Below are 13069 nucleotides of genomic sequence, written 5' to 3' on the forward strand. Positions count from 1 at the left end.
GCCTCCGGGGAGGCTGTGCGCAGCGTCAGGTGAGACTGGCCGACCGCATGCCGCCGGGAGGGTCTCCTCCGGCTTCTGAGGAGACAGTTGCTTCTAGAAGTTTCTCTGGATGCGGCGGTGAGACACTTAGCCGAGACCTGCATTTGCTCTTGGCCCTTGGTGTCGCTTGACTCCCGCCCTCTAGGAGTCGCTCTTGTGGGCTTTTTGAGGCACTCCGAGTCCTCCAGTCCCATCGGAGGCAGGCGCAGGCAGTCGGGAAGCCTGTTAAGCTCCGCTCTAGCCCCAGAGGGAGCTGCTGGTTTTAGGGAAGGGCCTCCGGGGACTGGGGGTGGGGTGGGGTGTGCCCTCGCTTTTGGAGAAACTGCGTTTCTGAAATATTGCCGCCGCGGAGCCGGCTGGCAGCTGGGAGCTGGGAGTCTCTGCCGCGAGCTTCCAGTGTCTGGGAAGGGAGCGGGCCTGATGGGTGTTGAGAATTTTCTCCTATCTATATAATCTTTGTTAAAAACATGTTCCCACTTAAACAGGTACAAGGTGTCTCTTGGACTCCCTGGGGAAAGGAATTGTCCAGAAGGTGGCTCTGGACATGTTGACGCACATACTGGAGGGGACAGCAAAGTAACTCCGCCCCGGCAGGTGGAAGTTGGGCAGGCCTTTGTGCACGAATGCTCAAGTCTCCCTGCTGAGTGGCGCCCCTTTTCCAGGGTAGCATGGCTGTCCAGTTTTCATGACTCCTGTTCGTTCTGTGCCCTGTAGAAAAGAAGCTCACATCTCCCTGTTGGAAATCTTCTAGCAACAGGATGAGCCTGCAGTGGACTGCAGTTGCCACCTTCCTCTATGCAGAGGTCTTTGCTGTACTGCTTCTCTGCATTCCCTTCATTTCACCCAAAAGGTATGGCCTGTGGAACAAGCAGGCAGGCATATAAGAACGAGACTGTTGCCAAGCCCCAAAGCTTATGTGTGTAAAATTGGTAGACTCTGGAATTAGGGCCAGACAGAAACAGGTAGAACATGTCTGGGGTGGGGGTGGCAGGGGTTGTGTTTACTACTGCCAACCTTTCACACTGTTCTGCTTTGTCATACCATGTTGAGTTCCTTTCCTGTGCACCCTGCCTCTGGTCTTTTGAATGCCCCAAAGGGAAGAAGACCTAGCTCTAGTTACGGTTCTGGGAATGATGCCTTCCTGCTTCCCCTTGGGTCCCTGGGGTTTGGAGGATGGCAAATGTGGGATCCGGAAGACTTGCACCACGGGGTCACGTTATTGCTTATTTGGTGACTTTTGTCCTACTAAACTACTCTCACTGGCATTGCGTAGTGGCCTCATGAGCATTACTCAGCCTGTGCCGGGTGAAGCCATATTCTCTTTCAGTGAACAGAGGACCTGTTAAAAGTTAATTAATTTTTAATTGCATATAACATATGAACACGTTCTGACTTAAATTAGAACATTACAAATGAGGCTGAGACTCCACAGATAATATATTTATTTATTTATTTTTTGTTAATTCTCACCCGAACATATTTTCCCCATTGCTTTTAATTTCAGACAGGAAGGGAGAGAGAGAAAGAAACATCAGTGCGAGAGAGACAATGATTGGTTGCCTCCCCCATGTGCCCTGACTAGGGCCAGGAATTGAAACTGTGACCCCTTGGTGGGCCGGCCAATGCTCTAATCACTGAGAATACCAGCCAGGACAATAAATATTTTTTAAATCCTTACCTGAGGATATGTTTTTATTGAGTTTTGGAGAGAAAGAGAGAGAGAAACAAACATTGATGTGAGAGAAATATCCATTAGTTGCCTTCCGTATGTGCCCAATCTGGGATCGAATCCTCAACCTAAGTACGTTCACTTAGGGATGGGGAATTGAACCCTTAGCTTTTTGGTGTATGGGGCAATGCTTTAGCCAACTAAGCCACCCGGCTAGGGCTTCAAAGATATTTTTTAAAACTGTTTTTAGCCTGGCCCGTGTGGCTCAGTTGAGCATTGACCCATGAACCAGGAGGTCATGGTTTCATTCCCGGTCAGGGCATATGCCTGGGTTGCGGCTTGATCCCCAGTAGAGTTCTGCAGGAGGCAGTCAGTTGATGATTCTCTCTCATCGTTTCTCTCTCCCTCTCCCTCTTCCATCCTCTTTGAAATCAATAAAAAATATTTTTTAAAAAGCTGTTTTTAATGAAAACGCATATACCTGATGTGATACTATAGAAAGGATATAGCACTACCTAAGGAATATTTTTTGCCAAAAACCATATCTTGAATCTTCATACCTCATACAATTTGGAAGAAATACAGAAACAGAGGCCTCTTGGGAACTGCTATCTGGGAGGCTTTGTAGGCTAAACAACCTGGTTTTTGCATAAAGTAAATTGGGAAAGAAAACAAAAGTGGCCAAGGGAAGGGCTCATAGAGTAGGAGAGATTTAAGATATTTTTCTTTCTCTTTTTTTGATACTTTTCAACTAAATGCAGAATTGGAGTCTCTGGACTCAAACAAGCCAGCTATTTAAAAATGCAACAATTGGACTGTGGGATTCTGGCTCTGATAGTGAGGGCTACTTACTGATTTTCTTGAGGTTTGGTCATGGTATTGTGATTACATTAACCATTTTCGAAGGCTCTTCTCTGATAGAGCTACATCCTTAGGTATTTGTGAAGGGAAATGAAGGGAGGTTGGGTCTGCTTCATAATAATCCAGGGTGGTGGGATTCTAGATGAACCAAAATTGCTCACATGGAAAAACAACTTAAATAATATTTATGTGACAAGCATTTTGAAGACTACATAGAGAAATGCAGTGGAAAGTAAGTTTCCCATTTCCTTCCCCAGTGACTACCAGTGTTTATGACTGGTGTTCTAGAAATTTCTATTTATGGACAAGCATCTTTTTTTTAACCACTTAAAAATTTATTTCAGAGAGGGAGAGAGAGGGAGAGAGAGATAGAAATATCAGTGATGAGAGAGAATCATTGATTGGCTGCCTCCAGGGTGCCCCCCCAGTGGGGATTGAGCCTGCAACCCGGGCATGTGCCCTGACTGGGAATTGAGCCATGATCTCCTGGTTCATCGGTCGACGCTCAGTCACTGAACCATGCCAGTTGGGCTTAACCACTCTTGAATGGATGTCATAAATTGGAAAAATGAAGCACCTGAGTCTGGGTCTGTATGGGATATTCAGCCATTGGAGAAGACTGCAAAACTGGGTTTCTGTTCTTAAGACCCAGAGCCCAAGTGTGTTCTTTCTCTACAGCCCCTGTCTTTTTGTTTTCTTCACAGATGGCAGAAGATATTTAAGTCCCGCCTGGTGGAATTGGTAGTGACCTATAGCAACACCTTCTTTGTCGTTCTCATTGCCATCCTTGTGCTGCTGGTCATTGGTGAGTGACCTGTGGCAGAGAGCAGCTACCTGACCTAGACTCTGGCCGTGGCCTTTGCTGTAAAGCTCGGTGCCATGTTTCACGTGTAGCATACAGTTTTGGCTTTCCAGAGACAGACCACTCAAGTGTCTCTGTCTTTCTCTTGGGGGAGAGACTCTCTCCCTCCACAAAAAGGGTACTTGGCAGGGCCTTCACTTTGACCAGCAGTCTTTGTGGACCCTGTGCTGACCACTTCATGTCTCTGGGGCAGCTCCTCTGGGTCATTGCAGAACTGAAACCAAGAGAAACTTTATTGGCCCTTGCTGACCTTGGTCTAAGTAGTACTGCTCTCCAGTCACTTAGTAGCATCAGTCTCTCCCTCCCTGCCTGAAATAGGCCATGATTAGGGGAATGAGTGACCAAGTAGACAGGGAGCCTAGCTGGGAAAGAAGCTGCTGTGTCCTGTGGTATAGGGATGACCAAGATGTCTGAACTTCAGGTCTTTCCAGGTTCTTCCAGCTCTGAAGTTCTATAAACTCCACATTGAGGTGCACATTAGCAGGGACTTGAAAGATAAATTGGTTCCTCAGGCATGCCAGGGATGGGGTCTGGGGCCAGGTGGTACTAAGATGGAAGGCAAACATTTTGCGACGTTCTGGTAGCATGATTATTCAGAGACCAGCAGAATTAGTGAAGCTTGGACTCCAAAGTATTGGCTCGGCTCTGCCACAGACTGTGGTCCTGTCTCCAAGGTGTGCTTGCTTAAGCTCAGAGCACTCCTCTCTTCCCAGTCCACGTCAGAAATGCAGCAGGGGCCCCTGGCGGATGTGCCTCAATTGAGTGGGCCTTGTTCGGTGCGCCAAAAGGTCACCGGTTAGATTCCTACTAGTCAGGACGTATGCCCGGGTTGCCGGCTTGATCCCAAGTAGGAGGCAGCTGATCTGTTTCTCTCTCACATTGATGTCCCCCCCCCACTTCTTCCCTCTCTAAAGCCAATGAAAAAAACAACAATAAAAAACCATATTAAAAAAAAGAAATGCAGCAGGGGGTGGGAGGCCAAGGGGCCCTATAGTTGAGGGGAACTTGCATGGCCCCACCCACTAGCTACTGTGTTAGGCACTTCTCTTTCCTAAATGTCTCAGGGCCTGATGGGATGTGTTCAGGCAGGAATACCTCTGCATAGACCAGGTGTGGCCTGCTTATTCTCAGCCATGTAGGGTGGGTGCCAGCTGCCCGCATACCTTGCTGTTGAAATACTTGGTAAGTCTCCACCGTGAGGTAGCTCTTTCCGATCAGGGTCCTCTGAGCCTGCAGGGGTAGGGAATATGAACTTCATCCCCTGAGCACGAAAAGTCAGGCTTTTCTTGTGCTTTTGCTTTTGAATGTGGGGTAGGGGTGAGACTTGGGATGGGGCGGGACTGTGCTAGGGGTATTTCCTCTGCGCTGTGCCCTTCTGCAAACCAGACTCTAGAAGCTCTCCATTTTCTAACATACCGAAGTGGGCCAGGAAGGCCCCTTATGGAGAACCCAATAGTTAGCAAAGTCGTCACTCTTCTTTTTTGGAGTTGGGGAATTGCTCGAAAGTTCTAGAGAGACAAATCCCGCTATGGTGACAGGCTGCTTCCTGCCCTAATGGTAAGAATTGTAATCTAGAGACGTCTGTAGAGTCTTCTACAAACGTAAATGTCAGCTAGTACTAAATACTAGTGAAAGGTGATGGGCATACCAACTAGAGCTGTAGTGCTGGCTGGCTCCTAGTCTTCACTGAGAGGGGCCTAGGGCAGATCCGACTGGGGAGTGGGCTTGATGAGGGTCCAGGGTCAACTGCCCTGGGTTTGAGGCCCAAGATAGGGAGAGCAGCACGCTGTTGTGTGGCTTGGGCTAGTATGGCTTAACACCGCCATCCCCAATCTGCTCTTTGCCATAGTTCCTAGTTGCTGATGACAGTGTAGAAAAATATGCGTTCTTTAAATCACAAAAATAATATTTTTAAAAATTCAGAAATTTAACCTAAAAAGTTAAACTCTTCCACAGTTCCATGTCTCACCATAGTTGCATATCTCACAGATAACCATCATTAATGCTTTATTGCACAGTTCCATAGGCATTTTCTGTGCTGATGTCTTTGTTAATATACTACACACGTGTTGGAGCGTGCATTTTTCCACTTATTGTATCTTAGACATCTTGTTACAGCAGTTGCATTCTTTTTAAAGATTGTGTAATGTAGTCGTCCCTGGGGAATTGGTTCCAGGACCCCCATGGATACCAAATTCCATGGATGCTCAAGTCTCTTATGTAAAGTAGTGTAGTATTGCCCTAGCCGGTTTGGCTCACTGGATAGAGCGTCGGCCTGGGGACTGAAGAGTCCCGGGTTTGATTCCGGTCAAGGTCATGTACCTTGGTTGCAGGCACATCCCCAGTGGCTCTTTCTCTCTCTAAAAAACCAATAAAATATATTTTTAAAAAAGTAATGTAGTATTTGCAAAAAACCTATGCACACCCTCCCATATACTTCAAATCATCTCTGGATTATTTATAATACCTAATACATATAATGCTATGCAAATAGTTGTTACACTGTATTATTTAGGGAATAATGACAAAAAAGTCAGTACATGTTTAGTACAGACATGACCATCATAGACCTAACTACATAATATACAATAGCAACAATGCAATATTTTTTTCCAAATATTTTTGATTTGCACTTGGTTGAATCTAAAGATGTGGAACTCACAGATACAGAGGGCTGACTATACAGGCATACCTCAGAGATATTGTGGGTTCAGTTCTAGACCAGTGAGGTGGATACCACAATAAAGCGAGTCACCCAAATGTTTTGGTTTCCCAGTGCATATAAAAGTTATGTTTACATTATACTGTAGTCTGTTAAGTGTATAATGGCAATATGTTTATAAAAATAATATAAATACCTTAACTAAAAATACTTTATTGTGATCTGGCCGGTGGCTCAGTTGGTTGGAGTATCATCCTGTGCACCAAAAAGGTGGTGGGTTTGAGTCTCAGTCAGGGCACATGCCTAGGTTGTGGGTTCGAACCCTAGTTGGGGCGTGTATGGGAGGCAACCTATCACATTGATGGTTCCCTTTCCCTTTCCCTCTCTAAAATCAATAAAAACATATCCTTGGGTGAGGATTAAAAAATTTTTATTTTATTTTTTGCTGTAAAAAAGGCTAACCATCTGAGCCTTCAGCGAGTCATAATCTTTTTGCTGCTGGAGGATCTTGCCTCAATGTTGATGAAAACTCATCGGTGAGGTACTTGTATTCTATCATATGGTTATACTGTAATTTAATTCCTCCTTGTTTTTATTTTTTTAAAATATATTTTATTGAGTTTTTACAGAGAGGAAAGGAGAGAGATAGAGAGAGAAACATCGACCAGCTGCCTCCTTTACACTCTCCACTGGGGATGTGCCCGCAACCAAGGTACATGCCCCTGACCGGAATCGAACCTGGGACCCTTCAGTCCGCAGGCTGACGCTCTATCCACTGAGCCAAACCGTTTTCGGCTCCTCCTTGTTTTTATTTGTTAATCCTCACCAAGGATGTTTTTCCATTGATTTTTTTTTGAGTGGGAGGGAGGGGGAGAGTCATAGAGAAACATCGATGTGAGAGAGACACATTGATTGGTTGCCTGTAGGCATCGAGCCTGCAACTGAGATATGTGCCCTTGATCAGAATCGAACCTGGGACCCTTTAGTCCTTGGGCCGGTGCTCTATCCACTGAGCCAAACCTGTTAGGGCTAATTCCTTCTTTATAGGCATCCTAATTTCATTGCACATTTATGCAATTGCTTCTGTAGGATAAATTCATAGAAATGGAATTGATGAATCCAAAGGAATGAACATTTTAAATTCTGTGTCTTAGTTTGGGCTGCTGTAGCAAAAATACCATAGACTGGGTGGCTTAAAAAAACACATTTATTTCTCACAGTTCTGGAAGTACAGGATCAAGGTGCCAGCAGAATTGGTGTCTTGCGAGAGCCCTCTTCCTGGTTCATAGACTACTGCCTGCTGTGTCCACATGGCAGAAGAGGGTAGGGATTTCTCTAGGGTTGCTTTTATAAGGGCACTAATCCCATTCATGAGGGCCTTGTGCTCATGATTTAATTACCTCCCAAAGGCCCCACCTCCTAATATCACATTGGGGATTAGTATTCCACATAGGAATGTGAGGAGACAGGAACATGCAATCCATTGCAAATAGGTGAGTTGCCCACTTTATACCCCTGCTAATAGTGTTGGAGAGTGCTCGCTTTTAAGATACAGATTTAAATGTTTTTTAAGTTGATTTTTAGAAAGAGAGGAAGGGTAAGAGAAACTGATGTGAGAGAGAAACATCGATCGATTGCTTCCCACTCGCACCCTAACCGGGGATTGAACCTGCAGTCTGGGCATGTGCCCTGACTGTGAATCAAGCTGGCAACCTTTTGGTATATGGGACGATGCTCAACCGAGTCACACCTGCCAGGGCATAATACAGATTTAACATAAAGGCACCAGTAAGGAAGGTAGGTTTTTATAATGTAAAATCAACTTAAAAACCAAGCAGTCTCAAGTCAGGAATTAAGAATTAAACCATGTCCATACAGTGATACCTTGCCCCTTTTATATGGGGGTCTATTAAGAGCCCTCTTTAGGTAGGTCTTTATGAACTGACTTAAAAAGATGTCTGGGTGTAGGAGAGAAAGCGGTAGCTGTGGGCTGGTTCCATTTCTATTACACAGATGTAAAAATATTTATAAACTTGAGTACTGTATGTCTAACAACGGCTCAGGAGCAGAGGCTGTTCACTATTCAGGAGTTACTTGCATGCCCCCTGTGTACCCTAAACTTTGCTAGGCCCTGGGGATTTCTGCTCTCATTGAGTTTTTAGTTTATCTTTATATTTTTCTTCACTGTAAAGACTATCAGTTTTTTTTGTTAATTTTTAAAAAAAATGTTTATTGATTTCAGAGAGGAAGGAAGAGGGAGAGAGAGAGATAGAAACATCAACGATAGGAGAGAACCATTGATCGGCTGCCTCCTGCACACCCCCTACTGGGCATCGAGCCCGCAACCCGGGCATGTGCCGTTGGCTGGAATCGAACCCTGGACCCTTCAGTCTGCATGCCGATGCTCTACCTACTGAACCACACCAGCTAGGGCTTGAGTTTTTAGTTTAATTTGGGGGAGACACAATAAACCTATAATTAGGGTAATTTCAGATAAGGGTGTGTATTACCAAGAAAATAACAGTGTAATGTGACTGAAAGTGACAGCTTTAGATATGATGGCCACATATCATATACCCTGCTGGAAGTGACTCTGTTATGGGGTTCTTTTTCCACATTTCTGGAATGTTTGAATTTTTGATGACCACAGATGCCTTTTTAAATCCAAATAAAATGGTTTGAGTAATAAAACCCATTATAAAGCTTAGAGATGAAAATCCTTGAATCTTTAGCAGGCATCCTCTGGTTCTTGCCTCCTAGGCAGCTCATACTTCCTCAGCGGTCATTTCCATAAGCAGGACTACCCTAGCTTATCAGTGGGGTGGCTGGTGGCCTGCCTGACTTCACAGACAGAACCCAACATTAGGGGGACCATGGCAAAGGGGGCTGCTCCTGGCTAGCAATGCCTCAGACTTGGTTAGCATCTTGACACAGAGAGCAAGCCTGTGGCCTGGGTAGAATGGGGCCAGGGAGGGACATGAGAAAAGCTGGAGGAGCAAGAGGGTCTCAGGGCAGAGCTCTGATGGGCATTCCATGAGGTATGTCTAGAAGGGGTGATAGCGGGAGACAGTTCAAGGGAATTGAGACCTCCCCAACTCACACTGTCTCAGCTGGACAGTCTGGACTTCTTCCAGAGGGAGTTAAACCCCATGTCATCTCCCTGTTTCACCACAGATGCTGTACGTGAGATTTCGAAGTATGACGACGTGACAGAGAAGGTGAACCTCCAGAACAACCCTGGAGCGGTGGAACACTTCCACATGAAGCTTTTCCGTGCCCAGCGGAATCTCTACATTGCTGGCTTTTCCTTGCTGCTGTCCTTGTGAGTGGGGAGGGGTGAGGGACTGTGAGGGGGCCTCTGGGCTGTGACTTTGATTCCTCAGTAGATGGCCTTGAACCCGAGGCCTGTCTATGTTAGGGGATCCACACAGTTTCCCCAGAGACCTCCAGTTTTTCCCCTGACCTCCAGGGGCAACATAAAGAGTGAGACAGGACTGACTGGAAGGTTAGAAGATGCGAGTTCTGGCTCTGCCACAACTTGCCACATGCTCTCTTAGGGCAAATGCATTAGCAGCTTGCTCTCTGTAAATAGTGTGAAGTGAGGTGTTTCCCTCCTCTGAGAGAAACAGAAGGTGAAACTGGCTTCTTGCCTTGGGAGGACTGGGTAAAGGCATGGCTGAGACTGACTGTGTCCCTAGAGCCTTCCCAGATGTTAGACCTCTGGGAGCACATTCTGATCCATGGCAGTCTGTTTATTTCTTTCCTTTTTTTTTTTTTTTTTTTGGTAAGATTGAAGGCCTTGATTAGGGTCATGGGGTTGGCTAGTTGGGCAAGACTAGACTGATAGGAAGCACCTGTTTGAGCTTGGGGCTGGTTTACTGCCTCTTGCTCACAGGGGTTCTGATTGGGGCCCTGGCTGTTCTCAAGTATGCTGACTGGCAGCGGGTAGACATAACACTTAGGCCAAGGCCGGATGGCACTCATAGTGCGGGTACTCAGAAGCCGGGCGAGTGTTTGGATCCTTGGTTGGGCTGGGATCTCCCACCACCCGTCACCTGGACATCCTTTTTCACTAGGCATTAGAATGACTACAGTCTGGGTTTCAGTTTTGCAGAAAAAGTCAGTTGCTCAGGTGAGCCTGCCCTCTCCGGGTCAGAGTTGGAAAAGTGGCAGGGGTGGTGCTGGAAAGGGCAGACAGCTCTGCAAGGTGAGCCGAATGATCAGAGTTGGGAAATGAGAAGGCTAGAAGGAGTCGGACACAGACTCTAGAATTTTAGGGCTTCTGGAACGCCTGAAAAAGATGATGATGATCTTGTAGGCTGAGACTGAAAGGGAGGCAAAAACAGGATTCTGACTCCATCTGCATGGGAGCTGGGAGGGGTGGAGTGGGACATGATGGCACTGTAAGTCTGAGGACTACAGAAGCACTCAAGGCTTCCCAGCCAGGTCACATCTCATCTGAAAGATAGGAAGGACAAGACGAAAAGCAAGGACTGCCCCAGAAGAGCACACGGAGCTTAAGAATAGTATCAGGAAGGCGGAACCCTGCAATGAACTCTGGATTGTGAAGCGCGGTGTAGGATATGGGAGAAGAAGTCCCCTTAATGTTTCTGTGTCAAGTAAAGAATGGTGGGCAGAAGGTTAAGGGTCAAGGAGGCATTGGGATGAGATGATTGAAATCTCAGAAGGGTAAAGGTACGCTGAAGTGCCCAGCTACTCAAAATGACTTAGCTTCCACTTGTGCTTGATGGCATTATGTCTGGGGGATCTTGCAATTGTTTGTAGATGGAATTGCAGGTTGGGAGAGATTCTGGAAGACTACAGATAGGCAAGCATCTCAGTTTCCAAAGGGAGGCGAAGATAGATGAGATAATGACTAGAATGGGAGGGTCTGATTCTTATCTCAAGCCATGTTCTAGAAAGAATAGCTTGTGTGCATTTACGAGCAAAGAGGCATAGTTGGTGACTACTCTGAATTCTTTAGAGAGCCAGTTCTCTCAGTCTGCCCCCGCCTTCTGTTGAGCTAGTATGTGTGGGTTTTTGGCAGGATGATTGCCAGGCTCCAATTCAATTTAAAAAAAAAATATTTTTATTGATTTCAGAGAGGAAGGGAGAGGGAGAAAGAGAAACATCAATGATGAGAGAAAATCATTGATTGGCTGCCTCCTGCACACCCCACACTGGGGATCGAGCCCGCAACCACGGCATGTGCCCTGACCGGGAATCAAACCATGCCGGCCAGGTTCCAATTCAATTTTTATGGATCAGGTGCTGAAGTGTGGCCCCATGCTGCCATAACAGTGTCATTGGGCGGGGTTTTAAATCCCATGAGTGGCTGCCCCATGGATCAGTTCCATCCAAATAGAGGCCTCAGGAGCTTGTGCTCTACCCCCAACCTGCTCAGTGTTGTGTGCTGAGGGCGGTTGTCATGGTGAGCAGATGCAGAGATATGAAAGCTAGGAGGAAGTTAACAGCAGGTAGGTTAGCTGCCTCTCAATCCTCAGTTGTCTAGGTGGTGTTGATTCGAACGGGACTTGAGTTTTTAAAAGGGAAACATTTGTAAACGTGTGTAGATTCATAAAGGGCCGTGGAAATAGGGCCGAACATGAACTTGAAACACTTGTGGTCGTCGCTCATTGCATCTCAGTGAGGTACTGCAAAAGCTGATGAACCCTCGGTGCCCTTTACTCTCTCTCTTACTGTCTGTCTCTTCCTTGTCTGTGTTTGCACACATCTCACTGGGAGGCATCCTTAGGTACTGGCTAAGTTGGGAAGGGAGGCAGAGCCAGGGTAGATAAGTCAGGAGTGGCAGGAGACAGGCTAGAGGGTTTTGAATGAGTTTGTACCCAACCTCCATGTGGTAAAGCACTGTGTTTTTCCAAGGCTGCTGCACCATGGTCAGAATTGGGTGTTCATATTTGGTGACAGTGCATGGGATGGAGTAGAGCATCCTGGGAGCAGGGAGACCAAGTTGGGGGTCGCTGGAGTGAGAGATGCTGGCAGCCTAAACCAGGGAGTGGTAGCATAAGTTGAGATTGAGGGACAGGTTTAAGAGGTCTGATGGGAGATAGGGGAGCAGCTGACAGGGTCACCAATCCTCTGAGGCTGACATGGTGGCAATTCTCCTGTGGGCATCTGCAGAGCGGCAGCTGAGGCAGAAGCCAGAGGACAGCCTGCACGCATGCATACACGGAAGGGAGGAAGGGACGGAGCGGGGGATCAGTGAGGCCCATCAGAAGGAACGAGGAAATCGGTGAAGGAGGGGAAGGTCAGTCAGCAAGATGGCACGTGTCTCAGCCCAGAAGCCCGAGGGCGATCTGCCTTTCCCTGTCTTTTCACACATGTGCTCCTCCTGCTCATATTCATATTCATATTCATATATATATTTTTAATTGTGGCAAAATACATATAACATCACACTGACCATCTGAGCCATTTCTAAGTGTTCAGGTCAGATCTGTAATGTTGAGTCCGTGCACACTTTGTACAATCAGCCTCCAGAATTCAGTTCATCTTGTGATATGGAAACTGCTCCAGTTCTACAGCCTACGTATGTCTCCTGAGTGCTTCTTCAGTGTCCTGGGAGCCATTGTCATGGTGGGGCTTCCTGCTGCCATCCTTGTTCCCCTAGCCAAGTGACCTTTTCTGTCATCAAAACCAATTCTACCACCCCCTGCATCTAATGCCTTCATAGCACCTTTGGTATATATGCCTCACACCCAGATCCTTTAGGACATGATCACTCCCTGCAGCCTTCCACAGCCCCTGCTTTGGCCTCTCCCTGTCCGAGCTCTGATGGCAGGAATCCCAGGCGGGCTAGTGAAGAAATACTTCTAGGCCCCCAGAGGATACAGATGCTATGTGATGAGATTGGGCTTTGGAATTGGGCCTGGGTTTGGATCCTGTGTCTTAGCTGTGTGACTTTGGGTAAGTCACTTACCCTCTTTGAGCCTTTTCCCTTATCTGTAGAGCAGGA

General features: G+C 46.7%; 1 protein-coding gene across 1 annotated transcript in view; it reads left to right on the plus strand.

Annotated features, from left to right (window-relative positions):
- The first annotated feature begins 523 nt into the window (after positions 1–523).
- The window catches only part of BCAP31 (B-cell receptor-associated protein 31), a 23477-nt gene continuing 10931 nt past the window's right edge, over positions 524–13069 (plus strand). Inside the window, exons 1-4 of the mRNA XM_006766940.2 lie at positions 524–615; positions 754–889; positions 3274–3374; positions 9268–9415. Coding sequence (XP_006767003.1) covers positions 798–889; positions 3274–3374; positions 9268–9415 — 341 coding nt within the window. The 5' untranslated portion in view covers positions 524–615; positions 754–797. The remainder of the gene's footprint in view (positions 616–753; positions 890–3273; positions 3375–9267; positions 9416–13069) is intronic.

This window comes from Myotis davidii, unplaced genomic scaffold, assembly GCF_000327345.1.
Source record: "Myotis davidii unplaced genomic scaffold, ASM32734v1 scaffold462, whole genome shotgun sequence".
NCBI lineage: Eukaryota > Metazoa > Chordata > Mammalia > Chiroptera > Vespertilionidae > Myotis > Myotis davidii.